The 17,914-nt window shown below is 32.8% G+C and overlaps 1 protein-coding gene across 1 annotated transcript in view; it reads left to right on the top strand.

The window, feature by feature from the left end:
- The window catches only part of LOC149795864 (E3 ubiquitin-protein ligase DTX3L-like), a 38,790-nt gene extending 27,850 nt beyond the window's left edge, over positions 1–10,940 (top strand). Inside the window, exon 5 of the mRNA XM_089963872.1 lies at positions 316–10,940. Within this exon, the coding sequence (XP_089819998.1) occupies positions 316–454 (139 nt within the window). The 3' untranslated portion in view covers positions 455–10,940. The remainder of the gene's footprint in view (positions 1–315) is intronic.
- Positions 10,941–17,914: the final 6,974 nt, after the last annotated feature.

Genomic DNA, 17,914 nt, shown 5'->3' with positions numbered 1-17,914 from the left:
GAACCTGTGTGAAAAAGAAGTTGGCTTTCTTGATTACATACTCTAGACTGAGAAGAAGGCAGTAAAATAGCAAACAAATAATGTGTAATTGACATATACTACCTATTAAGTAATATTTGACTTTGGTGATTGCTAGAGTTGAAAGTGCGCAATGATTTATTGTCAGATCTGCATACACTTGATACAGGGATAATTAATTTGTACAGTTTTATGAGGTTCAGCCAAATTTTACCTGGTTAGGAAAAGAGGACAGGTGATTTACCCAACCCCTGAAAATATTTATGTTTTCAATACCAAGCAAATTTACTTTTACAGGTATGGGTACCCTGATCCTACATACCTGGACAGAGTCTTGCAGGACCTTTCAGCCAAAGGTGTGACAGAGGAATACTTAAGCAAAGATCAAGGGACCTCCTGTGTGTATGAGAGAGAGTTGTGTGAATCTTTATTATAAACACTCTCAAAGATCACCTTCAAAAGATTTTCTTAGGGGTTATATTTTTTATTTATTTTTTATTTTTGGGAGAGTGGGAGAGAAAAGACAGATTTATTTAACAGTGAAGAATGCCTAACAGTTTTATGTCAATACCCATGGTGATTCGGCAACTGAATTGATACATTATGATTATAGACAGTGGAGATTATCACGCCATGGTTTCATTATATGACTTTAGTTTGTGTTTTGCAATCCAACAGTAACATTGCTGGCAATATTTGTAACTTTTGAGTCTGTATAAAGTTCAAACCATAAATAGCAATGCAAATAGGGGTAAAACAATTTACCATGCATTGATATGTTTGTGATTTCAATACACATATCAATACACAAGGTGTAATAACATTATACACAACAATATTTTCCATACAAAAGTGTTTCAATGTTCTGCAGTCATGAATAATAATTAGTCATTTGCCTTTCTTTTTAAATTGAGAATTCATCAGAGTGAGCTGTCATGGCAGATCTTTTGTATTTGCAGGAAGTACAGTGTGAGGGATTGGGTTAGTTGCATACATCTTAACAAAGAATTTAATTATCAAAGTTATAAAATAAAAATTTGAAAGGAACTTGCAGTATTATGAATTGAATAAAACATAATCCTAAAGTCCAAAAGAACTTCAGTTCCTCAATCATACTGTTCTGCAAAAAGTTCTGATGTATTGCAATAGCATTGTCCAGAACCCCTTTGAAACAATTTACATTGGTCCCTGAATTATATCTGAGCCCAGTGAGCACTTTGTAATTCCATCTAAACAAATGTTTCCTCTCAAATAACATCTAAATAGAACATTAAATACATCTGCAGACTGATTTAAACACGACAACATATAAAATAAGAATCTGAAATAGGAATGAAATCATTTGCTCACTTCTTTCCTTTTATATATGCATACAGCACTAAAATGCATTTTTCTTGTACTCACTACATGACATTTAACAAACACACCACTTCACAAAGTAACCCACCTAACCATTGAACCCATCCAGTGGGAAATAACTTAATTCTTCTAAGAATCCAAATGACTGACCCATCCAATGGGAAATAACACAAAACTAGTCAGCAGGTTTATTATCAATATTATTATTAATTATCATAAACACTTATTTACATATCCTACCAGTATTCAATCTACAGGCAATATTAATATCTTAAAATTGATCATATACCCATGTACAAATATTAGCTATTTAATAGGCAATCACTACAATTTACATTCATGATTTTTTTTTACACATTATAGATGCAGTCATATACCAATCATGAACATGAGCTCCTGTGTACCAGAATAACAGGAAGGAAACTGCATCACTTTTTCTTTGAGACAAAAGTATTGATTTACTTTTTTATTTGTCAGATTGATTATGTTCATTTTTAGCTGTGTCATCAAGTGAATTTATGTTATGACCCTGCATTCATTTGGAGCCTCTTATCATTCAAGAGACAAATATTTCTGGCCAAAATTTGATATATCAAATTAGATAGGAAATCTATTATGTATATTAATGAGGTGATCTTAACACTCATTATAACATCTTTTAATGAGATCTTAAGGTTAAAAGCCTGTTAACACTCACGCATCTCTATTTTCCATCAAGTTTTTGTAGTTATGTTAAATTTCCTTATATCATCAAGATCCAGGCAGCATATTATTTTGAACAAGAACCATGCTCCTTAAGGAGATGATTGATTTTCAGCACTCCAGCAACTCTATTTCCAATCAGGTTTTGGTCAATCTTGTATCTTCAAGCTGTTGGATGAATTTGATTAAGTGCCAATCTAGAAACTGAATTTCAAACAGAGTTTTCTACAGCATGGTAAACAAGACTATATTAGACGGATTTAGTTGTAAGATCTGCACTTTTTATTGAGGTCATTCACTTTTGACTGGATATGTTTTTAAACCTCTCATGAGATGGTATTTCTCATTTGATTTTTATGACTTGGTCAGTAATTTTCTTACATCATCTGGATCTTTTATCAAATCAAATATCACTTAGATATATGCATTGTAATTGTACCTTTGTACATGATAATAGTTTGTATCTGACTAGTGAAATAGCCAAATCACCATAATATTATGGTTGGGAGATAATTTCCATAGGGTTATGATCTTGCAAAAATACATAAGCCTGATTAGCGAAATGGGCTACTGCCATGTCAGGTAGGTTAGGTGAGTGATATCAAGCCCTCTTGGGCCTTTTGTTAATTGCTAATTGCTTAGTAACTTGTATTTTCTAAATTGCTCTGCTGTTTAATTTGTATAGTTTCTAATATGAAATTTGATAAAATGTTTGGAGTTAATCAGAGAGTAAAAATATGTATATATAAACCAATAATAGACACATTTACATAAGGTTATTCAGTGTTAATTTCTTAAGAAATGTACATAAGGTATGTATGATGTGCACATTGAACAGCACAGTAGACCCACATTTGCCTTTATGTCATATAATTTTAGTAGATCAGAGGTTTTTGCTGTCCTTGCTACTCCTTTCCTCATGCAAACAATTCAGACCAAGACCTGCAGGCACATTACATAACATGAAATTGAAGTCTGCACTGTTTGTTCTTAAGTGTGCATCATAGGACACAACATGTTTATATAAATGATGTTTTGTCTGAACCTGGAACAGTTAGATATGGAGTAGGACAAGGCCCAATTCTAGGTCCATTACTATTTATATTTTTATTAATGACCTACCACATATACATTGGGGATTTGGTTTCATCTATAGATCTCTGCAGATAACATAACATTATTAGACAGCCAAAACAAAGCAATAACTGGAAATTCCCAAAACAAACTGACAACTGGTGCACATGCAATGGTGTGGTAGTAAATGCTGGTAAAACTAAAATATTACCATAACATGGCAAAAAAGAACAAATCCTGATTTTGATAAACTCTGTATAACCTGGAAGGATACAAATTTGCAAATGGTCTGTCGTGATAGTCTACTTGGTGTTTTTGTAGATAATAACCTGTCATGGACTGAAAATTTAAAATATATTGGTTGAAAAGTTAATTAAAATTTATGGCTTCTCTGTAGATAAAGACATTTTCTCCCAGAAAGGAACAGAAAGCTATTTTATAGAAGTTATATACAACCCTATTTAGGTTACTATAATAAAGTATGGGCTAATTTAAATGATAAAAACATAGCAAAGCTTGCATGTCTTCAGCAAGGAGCATTTGGATTAATATCAATCTGAACAGAAAGTATGGAACATTAGGCTGTCAAGTTAAAAACATTACCTATGAAAACCAAAACCTGTTGAGAAAAACCAAGTTAATATACAGGGGTATCAAATAATAGTGCTTCTGTATATTGACAGTCACTATTCCAGTATAGGCTACCTGGTAATACTCCTCACCTGTGATCTATGTCTACCAAACAGTATAAAATTCCCAAAACCAAATTAGTAATTATTCAAAAATAGTTTCTTGCACTGGAATAGTATTCCATTTGAGATTAGAAATGCCCACTCTATTTCCTTCTTCCAAACCCAGTATATCCAGTGGCTTCAGAGGTGTAGTTAAAATGGGAATGAAAACAACTGTATTTGTATTCATGAATGCCTCTGGGCATCATTAAAAATACTACTTCTCTATTTTGTCACTAATTTCATATTGCATTTTTATATTGACTATGTGGGTTCAATATGTATGGGCAAGGATCCATCTGGTGATAGGAAAGAAAGTAAATATATTGTGTCTATACATGTAAATGCTAGTATGTGGTATGTGTATGTGTGTGTATATGTGTGCATTTGTATATTAATAAGTTCCTTTGCATGAGGGACTAAAGGTATATTTGTTCACCAGCTAATTGTGTTACCACCTGTAAAGTTGTTACTATTATTATTATTATTATTATTATAGGAGAACAAATGTGGCAAAATGAATGATACTTCAACTAAATTTGGTATGAAAAGGATTTTACAAATCTTCTTTTTGTGTATGGGGCTGCTTGCTGCTTACATTTTGTATTTGCAGATTGCATAATACCATTGTGTAGACACTCTGGTGCTTATCAATCAATACATGGACCACCTATGATACAAGTTGATTGATACAGTTATTTTTTGGCCTTAAATTATACATTTATATTATTATTGGCCTTAAATTATACATTTGTATTAGTATAATATGATTCTATTTTTCAGATTATTTTGTGATCTATAAATTGGTGCCTTTTGTATTTTGTGTTACCAAATGGAATACAATTCATTATTAATCCATTTCCATTTTTCATGTTTATTACTATAATGTAAGGGAGAGGGCATAAAAGTACACCTTGTTTTAAGCCAAGTCACCTTATACTGCAGGTAAGGTTTGGGTATAAGGGGTATGTTTTATTCAAAACTATACACATTAGTCCCTCATTGTAATGATAAGAAAATAATTAATCTGTTTATTTATAAGTGATTGCTGGGGCCAGTGTGGGTATTTGTTATATCCAGGAATTCAAAATTGCAACATTCATTATAGTAAAGGTTAAGCGTATGTTTTATGTGAAATTTAATATAGTTAGTTATATTAAGCTAAGATCTTTAAGTAAGTGAAACAAACAGTTAATTTTTTTAAGATAACCCAGTATACCATAAATGCAAACCAAGTCCTTACCAGGCTTGGCTAATGTGGGTACATGAGAAAGCCTGCCAGTAGCTTCTCGTGGGTCAGTGGTTCTGCCTGGTGTTTTCCAGGGTTCTTTCTCCACCAGTTGTACTGGCCACCAGGTATGGCCTATCTTGTGCTGAAAAATGGTGATAAACCCTACAACAACAACAACAACCAGTGTTATAAGATGACTTGTGCTATACAAAGGTGCCCTATATTTTGTGACTACTGGACTTGTGTAAAACAATGACTTAAAATGTTGCCAGAATTTTAAAAAAAATTCGAAAAAATTTAGTTTTTACAGTACATTGTCTGGATGTGTGGTGGCAATCTTGGTAATGAGGATTTCATTATTACTATATTTTTTAATGCATTTATATAGCAGCCATCTGAGCTCAAGGAAAACAGTGTATTTTTGTATTTTTAAAACAATAAATTAACTAAAACATATCAAGAATAGTTTATATACAATTTAGTTTGATTTATTTCTACTGTGAGGAGAGTCATTGTTTATGGCATACCAGTCAAGTTCCAATTGTTCTGTACACATTTGACATTGTAGTACATGATGATGGTGAGAGCACTTGTTAAATTAAGCCACATGATTGACTCCACTATTAGTTGGTCATTGTGTAATTTGAATGCATTGTCAAGGCTTGAGGTGCATGTTTCGTGGTAAGGACACAACCTGATAAATGTAGATTTAAGAAAACATGCTGTGTAAACTCTTTTAAACTAAGTTCATATCACAGGCATAAAGTACCCCATTCATAAAACATTTAAAAATCTCTGAATCATATGAAGTCAGATATAAATATTTGGGGTTTAAAGTGTTTGTTCTATTTTATAACAAAAATACAAAAAGAACAGTGATAAAAAAAAATCTGATGAATTTTTAAAAAAATATTTTAATAAGAAAATATTTTCAAACATAGGCCTAGCTGCCACTGTTGTCACAAATATACGTTAAGTCCCCCAGACTCATCATATATATTTTTTTGTTCAACACACCAAGTAAAAACCATTGAAGTAATTACTTTAGCTTTTGATTGTAATGAGAATAGTACATGAAGTGTTTTCACAATGATGTAAAGATTTTATATGCAGACATGTATATATTGATGATAAGTATGCACCATGATATTGCTACTTCAAGTACTATATGTCTGTAAAACTTTTTTTTAAAATTTATCTCTGTTTTTGTAATGAGCTTTCTATTATGGTTGCTATACATAATCAAGATATTCATAGAAGCAGTACATGTATATAGTTACATTTATCATCTACTTTATCTTGTAAATTCCTTGGCCATTTTGGATTAGGTTATATAGCACTGGTGACTGACATATAATAGGGATTGGAAATTCATGATGTGTATAGCAGATAAATAATGCTATCTGCCTAAACTTGTGAGATTTATTTGGAGTGAAAATAAGAGTGGACACAGTGTGGAGAACTTGCTTATGATGCATGTTTTCAGAATCAGTTGTTTTGTAAAACAAATAATTATTTTCTTTAATTGAGTGTTATGAAAGGATTTACCCTGTAGAGTCTTTGTAACTGAAATTAAGTTTTGCATTAAATCTGGTAAGCAATAAACTAGTTTTTCATTGAATAGGATAACTTTTTCCATCAGACATTTTTGTTACTGCAGATAATAGGACATATGCAAAACAAAATAAGTTTTTGTTCATTTGTTGCAAGTTTCAAAAGGATTTGCCTTGTATCATTAGTGTTATTATTTAGTCTTAAAATTAAAAGGTCAATGGGGCTTTTCAATGTAAAGAATTCACCATACATTGTGTAAGTAGCACCATTTAGCAATTTCACAGGTAGGTAAATGTTAAAAGCGATAGTGAAGGTAATATACTACTTGAGGAAAGAAAGTTTCCAATCACTTTGCATGCACAAGTCCCTGATGACACATTGTCAACAAATTACTTAGTTGAATGTTCAGAAACTGAACCAACATACAAAGTAAATGAATACAAAAAGTGAAATATGAAGGTTCACATAGAAAAGGCTCTTTGACCAATCAAATCACTTAAATTTGTACCAAAATGTGTGACCAAAATGCTTGTTGAGGAAGTGTCATTGAAAATATTTCTGGAATGATACGACTATTGTCAAATTTGTGAATTACTAACATCATTAGGTGTCAGTAAATTAATTGAGCCAGTTGGATGATATTGTGGTAGCCTCTAAGAAAACAGGTAATGGCTTTGCCATAAGGTTTCTTGGCGATTTGCTGACCAGTGAAGATTTTACATGCATGTGTATTTAATAAATGCAGCATGAAAATCTAAGGATAAATTAAAATGGTTATTAAGTTCTGCATAAAGGATTTTGTGTGGGATGACAAAGCAAATAGGTGTGTTTCTGTTAGTTTCAGAAAGGCCACTTGCACCAAACATTCCAGTTATTTCATTATAATATAACATTTATCCAGATATTGAAGCACATGTTGAATGTTTATCTCACTAGGACCTCTATTCATAAAACCTGTCAGCTTGAGTGGACACTTAAACTAAAATTTTATAGCTTACACTAGGTCAATAAATTGGTATAAAACAGATTTCAAAGTAGTGATTTATTTTTGTATGGGTCTCTACTAATACATTTTTTACAAGTTTATTAAATGTAAAATTGAAAATGAAGAATAAATTGAGTTTTTAAGTGTGCATTCAGGTTGAAGAGTTTTGAATGTACAGTTTGATCATGAGGCCATGTGAGCTTATTATATGATCATGAATCTGGCATGGTGTGTCCATATTTCTTGATCAATGCTGCTGTTTTATAGCTTCTTTTCCAGAATGGTTCATATGCTGTTTTATAACTTCTTCTCCAGAATGGCTCATCCACTTTTTTAAACTTCTTCTCCAGTATGACTCATCTGCTGTATTATAACTTCTTCTCCAGAATGGCTCATCCACTGTTTTTTTAACTTCTTCTCCAGAATGGCTCATCTGCTGTTTTTTAACTTCTTTTCCAGAATGGCTCATCTGCTGTTTTTATAACTTCTTCTCCAGAATGGCTCATCATCTGCTGTTGTATAACTTCTTCTCCAGAATGGCTCGTCCACTGTTTTTTAACTTCTTCTCCAGAATGGCTCATCCACTATTTTATAACTTCTTCTCCAGAATGACTCATCTGCTCTTTTGTAACTTCTTCTCCAGAATGGCTCATCTGCCATTTTATAACTTCTTCAGAATGGCTCATTCACTGTTTTATAACTTCTTCTCCAGAATGATTCATCTGCTGTTTTTTTAACTTCTTCTCCAGAATGGCTCATCTGCTGTTTTTTAACTTCTTTTCCAGAATGGCTCATCTGCTGTTTTATAACTTCTTCTCCAGAATGGCTTATCATCTGCTGTTGTATAACTTCTTCTCCAGAATGGCTCGTCCACTGTTTTTTAACTTCTTCTCCAGAATGGCTCATCCACTGTTTTATAACTTCTTCTCCAGAATGACTCATCTGCTCTTTTGTAACTTCTTCTCCAGAATGGCTCATCTGCCATTTTGTAACTTCTTCTCCAGAATGGCTCATCCACTGTTTTATAACTTCTTCTCCAGAATGATTCATCTGCTGTTTTTTTAAACTTCTTCTCCAGAATGTGTCAACTGCTGTTTTATAACTTCTTCTCCAGAGTGGCTCATCTGCTGTTGTTTAATTAACTTCTGCTCCAGTATGACTCATGTGCTGTTTTTTTTAACTTTTTCTCCAGAATAAATCATCTGCTATTTTTTAACTTCTTCTCCAGAATGACTCATCTGATGTTTTATAACTTCTTCTCCAGAATGGCTCATCTGCTGTTTTATAGCTTCTTCTCCAGAATGGCTCAGCCAGTTTTAATAAAATTTGGTAGGTATTCAATCCAGGAAGCTCCTTTAGCAGCAGTCTGGCTTCTCTAGCAACCAACTGAAAGGATTATTTTCCACATTTTTTAATTGGCTGAGATAATTTTAATCAGACTTGGTAGGAGTGTTTCTTAGGATATACTTTATCTATATTATTTGTTTGAACACTTAGTGCACTTATGCTCTTTCTGCATGTATCTTTGTATGTTTTAATTGTGTTATACTTAAGCAGAAGTTATGAAATTAATTTGGTTTGTAAAGATGTAAATGATGGTTTTCAGTTTTACTTTTTCTGCTCACCTGTCATTCTGCTGCCAATGAACTATTGTAGACAGGTACAGTTGAAATATATATATATATATATATATATATATATATATATATATATATATATATATACAGACAGACAGACAGACCAATCTTGAAACACCAATGGCCCCTGAAAATTAATGTGGCAACCTTAGTTTTGAAATTTAATATAAAAACATTCTGAGGAGATATAGCAAGTTTTTACAAAAGAGAAAGCTTGATATGCCATTTTAATAAGTGTACTAGAATTATGGTTTCCTTTTTCAAACAAACAATTGTTGAAACATCATTTCTTCTTTGTAGTTTGCTTTTCATAAAAAGCCACGTTTGACAAGAAATTTGTAAATTTTCATATATATTTACTGAGGGATCAATGCTACTTACAAAGAATATGTTTGGCTGGAATTGTAAATACTCTGATGAAACCATTATCAGCAAATTCAAAATTATTATAATCGTATACTAATGATTTTCGGACCCTGTGACTTGAAGAAAGTTTGATTCTGACAGGAATACTTGAACAACTGTGAACATTGTTTCTATTTAAATCTATGATAGTAAAACTAAGAAGGTTTCAACATACACCTTTAGCAACATTATATACTGTGCTTGGGGAAATGCCTCCCTGAGAACTATTTCTAACATGTTGTCTCTTTGTTCCCATGGTCAGAGATTGCTTGACTATACGTCTTTAAGGATCTGTTATTATAATACGGTGTATTGTTAACATTTTCATCTGATTGACCATTAATCTGAGCTGGCTGTAACTTCATAACATATTGTTATGTATATGTAATTTAATTGTTTGTCTGTTAGTTTTATTTTTTTTATTTCATTACATGTTATTGTAATGTAACAGTGTTTGCTAGACTTGACCTTCTCCAAAATTGAGATCATTTCTGCTTGACCTGATTGACTTTTTTAATTTGTTTAAAATTTCATTTATGTAAACTACTAATAATAGCTTCATTAGTTTCTATGTGTATGAGCTTATTAAAAGAATTATTATTCAGGTAAACAAGACGAAGTAAATATGTTGATCAGGGTCAGGGTTTTGGAGATTGCTAAGTGAATTGTATTGGCTGTTGTATTGTAAAAAACAAGGCTCATTAGATCATTCTAGAAGGTTATTTTCCATTAGGTAATGGTTGTTTTTAGAAATATGCTAATGTGACCTGAAATTCAAGCAGAGAACTGTATTATCTTGTGACTGTGAGGACTTTACCAGTCGTGCTTTAAAATCTAGCACTTTAAGTTGTATTATGTTGTGACCAGTTTGGGCTAATTTTATTTTTTTCAAATTATTGAATTCAAGTGCTTATTTTCTTTGGAAATACAAAAGTGCTCTGACAACATTCTTGGATAAAGGTATTCATTGGAATTTATACTGAATTCAAACCTGGAATAATAGTTCTTTGATTCAACAAGAGACCGTAGACACATCAGCACTTTGCAGACCATAATAGGTCATCGCCTTCAATTTTGGATCTCTGCGGGATTGAAAGGAGTTTTATTCAGGATTTTTTATTAATAGGACTTATGTCTTTATTTCTTGGATTATTTTTGGATTTAATTCGCAATAACGTAAGTTCTTTTTGCTACTTTTTCACATTGTATTCTAAGAAAATAAATTATCTGTTAAATTTTACAAAGCCTGTTGTCTTCACTCATTTCTGTTACTTATTGTAAGAGCATAGACTCGTAACAATATGCTGTACTTGTGAAAGCGTTTTGAACCATTTATACAGGATTAAAACAAAAATCGTCAGTAATTTTGTCATCACTCATGACAACGTTTAATCAGAACACAGTGGTTTACTGTTATCTTTTGCGTTGATATCTATATACGATCACTGACAGCATGTATAGCAAAGAGGCTTTCATTGCTGTGCTATAGGAGAAAAAAACAAAAAGCCCTAACAGGCTTCGTGTAATGTAAACTAATCTGTTCCCAAAACCATGATCGGAAAAGATCGATTATCAATTGTCCAGTGTCGAATTTCTCAATTAATTTGACCTGGCAGACACTACGCTTCCTGTCAGATTGCTTCGTATGATATAAATTACACATAAACACCCAATTATTGAATATACGAAACTCTTTTTCAAATGATTTTTTTATTATTGTCCAGAATATAAAATCTACCTAAAAGCGATTGATTCTGTATTTTGGTATCCAGCTATTACTATTCCACAAAAGGTGTGCACATCTTCTTTGTGAATAAAATGATTAAAAAGGACATAGTCCGTTTTGGGACTATTCTGGCCAGATAGTGACACACAAGTCAGTGTGAAACTTTTTAATGAAAACGAAAAAAAAAAAATGTCAAAGGTAGTCGACCGCACTTAATGGAAATATGAATATAATTTCCACAATGCAATCTTTATGGTTACTGTCATTGGCTATTTTGCATACTGAGCATAGTTCCTCAAATGACATCGCAAGCTCGTTCATGCGTATTGGGCTGATTGAAAAAGTAGCTTGGCTGTTTTCGTGGAGGTCGCATTTGGGTGGTAATTAAATAAAAATATGTCCAGTACCAATTAACAAATGTGTGTGAAGTCTTCGCAGTGCACGTGAAATGTGTAACAAATTAAGAATCTAGATCGTAGTTTCTAGCAATCATGTATTCCTTTAAATCACCAATATACTGTAAGAGTACAAATATGCGCAAGATACATGAGCAGCAGGGAGGGCGAACAGACCTAAGGATTCCGACAAAAAAATAAAACCTCCATGGAAAATCATCTCGTAGAAAGCTTTAGATTTACAAATAAAGGCTTCCTTGAGATGTTTTATTTTTGTAATGGTCGATTACGTGAATAAAACTTTAGTTCGAAAAGATAGCTGAAAAATAAAGTGGTCTACATGTTTATTTATTTTTGTTTACTTTTTTCTCGACCAGCTATGGGTAGCGCCCTCCCTGCTGCTGTAGTAATTTTAATTGATATGAGTCAGGGAATTTTACATCAGAGTTTTATAAAAAAAAATATATTTTTTAGTTTTAAGATATAAATTGAAATTAATAATTATAAAATAATCAGTGGATGTTGGAGAGACACTTAGAACCAGAATAGCACGAGAGAGATTAAAAGCAATAGAAGAATATCTACCAGTACGAGAATAAGTTAAACGAAAAATACGTGCAGTTCAAGATGCGAAAGAGGGATTTGCTGAGTCAACCCAATTATTATTTAAACCAATAACTGAAACAAATGAAAAAGTTATCTTAGGTGATGTAAAAGATCATGAAGATATAAAACGTGGTATTCTTCCTGTGTTGAAAAAAATTGAAGAGCAAACTCGACAAAAACCTATTGCTGCACCTGTACCTGTTGCTGATGCAGCAACTGAAGCTGTAGCTGAAGATGAAGATGAACTTGATGATGATACAGGACAATCAACTACTAGGGTTGCTGCAATTGATAAATTTACCGAAAAAAGTATTACCGAATTAAGATCGATAAAAGATGTTGATATACTTGTTTCAACTGCTGTGCAATCATATAATAATCTAAAACAACGAAAGCGAGTTTTAAAACCTGAATACGCCAATAAAACAGTAGGTCGTGAAATATGGTATAAATAGATATTTAATATATATCACAACACTAAACAAGCTAGAGTGAATGATGCTAGATATATTGAATATGATAATGCGATAGATAGATATCTATTACAACAACAACCTCCACCTGCTCAAATACGACAACCTCCACCTGCTCAAATACAACAACCTCCACCTGCTCAAATGCAACAACCTTCTCCACAAAAAGAAAAAATTCTGTTACTCATTTCTTTACTGATGATGCTCTTAATACTTTCAAAGATAAAGATAAATTAATTAAAATTGCTGTGTACGGTTATGATAGTATAGATAAATATGTAAAACCTGAAAAGATTAAAAAATGAACAAGAATATTTGGATACCTTTGGTATATTTTGCTTCTATAGGTGAGGATTATGATATAAAAAATCCAAATTATTTAAAATTTAAAGGAAATGTAGATGATGAAATAAAAAGATCTCAGCGACCAAAATCTCCAGAAGAAGAATTTCAGGATGTACCTAAAACCACAGGTAGTGGATATAATTCTATCTGCCCTGACAACGTTGTCAAAGATGTATCTCGGTTGGAGGTTCTTATTGGAGGAAAACGAGCTGGAAATAATTCACACGAAATAATTAATGAAGCAACTGATATCTGTAGAAGATTATTTCAGGGAAATATTATTGATGTAGCTATTTACCCTGATCTTATTGATGAACTCGTCGACGACTATAGCGATTAAACAATTAAATAATAAATAAAATGATCGTACATAAAGGTCATCGTGCATCGTTGCCAGCTCGTGTTGTAAACTCGCGATTACCGATGTATAAATTCACGTACGGTGTTGAATTAGGATTTATTACACGAGTAGCTCCTAAACTCGGTCCTATTGCTAAGCAGCTATCAATGGAGGCTATGAATTTTGTTCGCGATAAGGCTGCAGCTGCTGTTGGTGCTGCTGCCAGTAAAGCATTTGATGTCGTCAAAGATAGAATATTAAAATTAATACGACGAAAAAAAAAACAGCCATAAAATTACCGAGTACCACTGAGATGCCCGGCGATGTTAGTAAAATAATAAATGATTCTGCTAATCAAAAACTAGCATCGCTGATGCAGAATGAGATAGCAAATACTAGTATGTATGGAGATGGTCTTCGTTTTAGACGATAAATAATAATAATAATGTTTTCGCGAACATCTAATGATGCTTTTAATGTACATGATCTAACAGAGAAAGATGAATCAGTACGAGATTATCAATATTACTCGTATGAAGCGATAACACCAAATAGTAGTAGTCGAATTGAATTACAAGTACACGATACAACAAGATATTTTCTGCCATATGAGGCATTTATCGAGGTTGTTGGTAAAATCGTAAAAAATGATGATAATAATTACGATGCAAATTTTAAGGTTGGATTCGTCAACAACGGTATTATGGCGTTATTTAAGAGCGCCGCTTATATGGTTGACGGAAAACAAATTGAAGCGATTAATGATAACGTTGATGTTGCAACAACAATTATTGGCCTAGCAAGATACTCAGATGATTTCACCAGATCAGCTGGTCCTAGTATGATGTTTGCTAAAGATAATTCAGATAGCGCTGATTCTGGTCTGTATGAATTTAGACGACCTAAAAAACATAATTCAAATGATGGTGCTGATACAGAACCAGTAATAATGGTTTCTAATCCTAATTTTAATCTTGGATTTGCTGCGCGTAAAAATGTTATCACCTGATAACAGAAGATTTTTATGTGCTATTCCATTATCACATATTTTTGGATTTATAGATGGTTTAAAAAAGTTATTTTTGGAGCCAAACATACGATTGTCTTTTATAGAAAAGGTGATAGCAACGATGCTATTTGGAGAGAAGCTGGTGCTGGTGCAGGTGGTAACGGTAACGTTGTATTAGAAAAACTTACTTTGTGGATGCCATCAATGACAGCATCAATAATTGAGGAAAAAAATTTACTGTCCTTCATGGATCAGGGTGGTAAATTTGTTCTATCCTGGTTGACAACGGTTACAGATAGTATTACTACTACAGCTAATGGTAATTTTACTTGGCATATAGCATCTCAGCAAGGTGTTTCTGCACCAAGGCATATCTTTATAGCTCTTCAACTAGCTGATCGATTAAATAATCAGACTAGAAGTCATATAATTTTCGATCATTTTAAAGCTAGTGAAATTTCACTGAGAATAAATGGACATCAGGAACCAATCGAAGAAATTTCATTAGATTATGCAAATAATTCAGTAGCACGTGGATATCATCGATTGTGGAGCCTTATGGGACGGGATCAAAATATTGATACCGGATTGCAAATATCACAGTTACATTTTAAAAATTTATATCCGATCTACTACTTCTCACTAGAACATCTTGATCTGCTACAACAATCCGTCGTTGATATACATTTTAAGGCCAGAATAGATAAGGGAAACGTTCCATTTAGGGTTGTTGCTGTTATACTCAGTGATAGAACCATGATTCTTGAGGGTATTGATGGCAGAATGAGAATTACTGATGCTCCTGTGGAAAAAATGTAATTTAAATCAATCACGTTATTTATAAAATGCCATGTGAACACGTTAGTGTGACTCTGACTCCAAGTCAGACGAAAAAACTTCAATCAGATACAGCAAAAAAATGTGGAGTAAAATTAACTCTGAAAAATAATCAAATTCAAGGTGGACCAAATAAATTATCAATAACTAAAACGCAGCAAAAACACTTTAATAAAGCTAAATCATCCAACATCGGAGTACAAATTGATCTATCTGCGAGCGCCATCAAAGATATGGTTAAAATAGGTGGATTGTTTCCATTATTAGCTGCATTACCAGCCTTATTCGCTGCTGCTGCACCAGCTGTGGCAAAAGCTACTGTGTTAGGTGCTGTTGGAACAGCATCAGGTATGGCGCTGAAAAATGCTGTAGGAGGAAGATATAGCAAAACAAAATGACGAGGACTTCGACTACCAGGAACACCTCCATCATGGTACGGAAAAGGCCTAAGATTACCAGGAACACCTCCGTCATGGTACGGAAAATAATAACACCGATGTCGAATTATGATTTAATTGACGAAACTAAAAAACTAAAAATAAAGTTTTTCAGAGGAGTATTTATGCGAGATAAATTACCAGTGTATCCAAATAAATATGAAACAAGAATTATAAATCTCGATAACAGCACTGGATCAGGCACTCACTGGGTTGCTTATGCTATTAATCCACGTGAAATTATTTATGCTGACTCATACGGATTAGCTCCACCTCAAGAATTTTTAAATTATGTAGCTCAGTTAAATACTCCAACGAGGTATTCTACGTTACCAACACAAAAACTAGCTGATCCTCCGATATGTGGTCGTGAAGCAATAAATGTTCTCGCAACGATATCTGATTCTGATAAACCCTATCATAAAACCGTCCACGAGTACACGTCAGGTAAAGTAAATCAATTAAAATAAATATAATGGTTGACACTTATGGTAGATCTTTGTCATCAAGAACAGTAAAACGCATATTAGAAAAAGAAAAATTTACTATTGGTGATTTATCTAAGTATGCAACAAAAGATGATATTAATAATCTCTTATCGGTAGTAGAAGTGGATCGTGATGATGTTGCTATTTTTCAGGATCAACATGGTAAGTTAATAACAAGTAACCTTAAAATAGGTGATATAATTAAGCGAAACGAATATAACACTCACGTAGGTGATTTTAATACTATTAAAGAAGATATTAAAAAAATTAATGATGTCATCAAAAAAACAACGAAGATATTAATAATCGCGTGAAAAGCACTGGTGATACAATATTAGGAGAAATTAACATGAACAAAAATAAAATATCCTCACTGGGAGATCCAACAGTAGGTGAAGATGCGGTAACAAAAAAATACGTCGACGATGTAAATTTAAAATTACGTACCCTACGTGAAGAATGTGAGCAACACATAATAAACTTCGCAAACTTCAGAAGAAATACTTTAGATCCAAACAAAGCAGCTAATGAATTTTTTGGAAGACCCTCCCATAGTTAGCATAAAACTCGCAGAAATTAAAAAATTATTTGATGATACAGTTCGTGTGGTAGCATCATCTTCATCTGCAACATGGACAAGAACAGATACTAAAATAAAATATACTCCGGCCGTAACTGTCATATACAGATTATCAGTAATTAGTCCAATGAAATTTAAAATAACTACAGCTGGATTATCAATTGAATCTCTTTATCCAGCAACAGTTGAATTACAAAAAGATACTGAAGCAGAATTTGAATTACAGCCAGTTGATAATGTTTTATTTGGAGCATCTTACTCATATGTGTTAGAATTTCTAGTTAAAACATCTTAATTAATAAATAATGAGCGCATCAAAATACAGATACAATCAGGCGCGCGCATGGCAGATGTCGCTGAAAAACATCATTGACGTCTATCAGGTAAAAATAAAAAAATATCAGCGACGATTAGTTATTATTGATGTTATTTTTTACTCAGTATCAGCTGTTGTTGCTGGTGTTGGTATAATATTATCTGCGATGACAATGATTGCGTCGATAACCGTTACCATCGCTGTTTCTGCAACCACTACGCTGACTGGCGTATTTAGCATCATATCTAAAACAATATCTTCGTGTACTAATGCAAAATTAACCGAGTACAAAGATAAATTACAAACAGCAACGGCAGCGTACTCAAATTATCTTCGATGCCTTAATGACGGAATTATATCTGACGCAGAATTTGCAATGATAACAAAAATTTAGAATCAAACGATTAAAGATAATAATATAAATAAAGGCCGAGCTACTACAGCAGATCGCGACGAACACAATACCGATAAAAACAACAATGATATCAGCTAGCTCAACCAAACCTGAATTTAGTATTAATTTTCCTACTCCTATTTCTATTAGTGAAATTGCATTATCACAATTGCGCGTCTATCACAGCTGGCTAAATATCAGATCAAAATCATTTGGTGGGTTACAATCAAATAATTCTTTTGTTTTTGCTAATAAAAATAAAGATGGTACCA

The sequence above is a fragment of the Sinohyriopsis cumingii genome, chromosome 7 (assembly GCF_028554795.1).
Source record: "Sinohyriopsis cumingii isolate HCF-2022 chromosome 7, ASM2855479v2, whole genome shotgun sequence".
Lineage (NCBI taxonomy): Eukaryota > Metazoa > Mollusca > Bivalvia > Unionida > Unionidae > Sinohyriopsis > Sinohyriopsis cumingii.
Note: the sequence above shows the minus strand (reverse complement) of the source record. Positions and strands in the feature narration are given on the sequence as shown.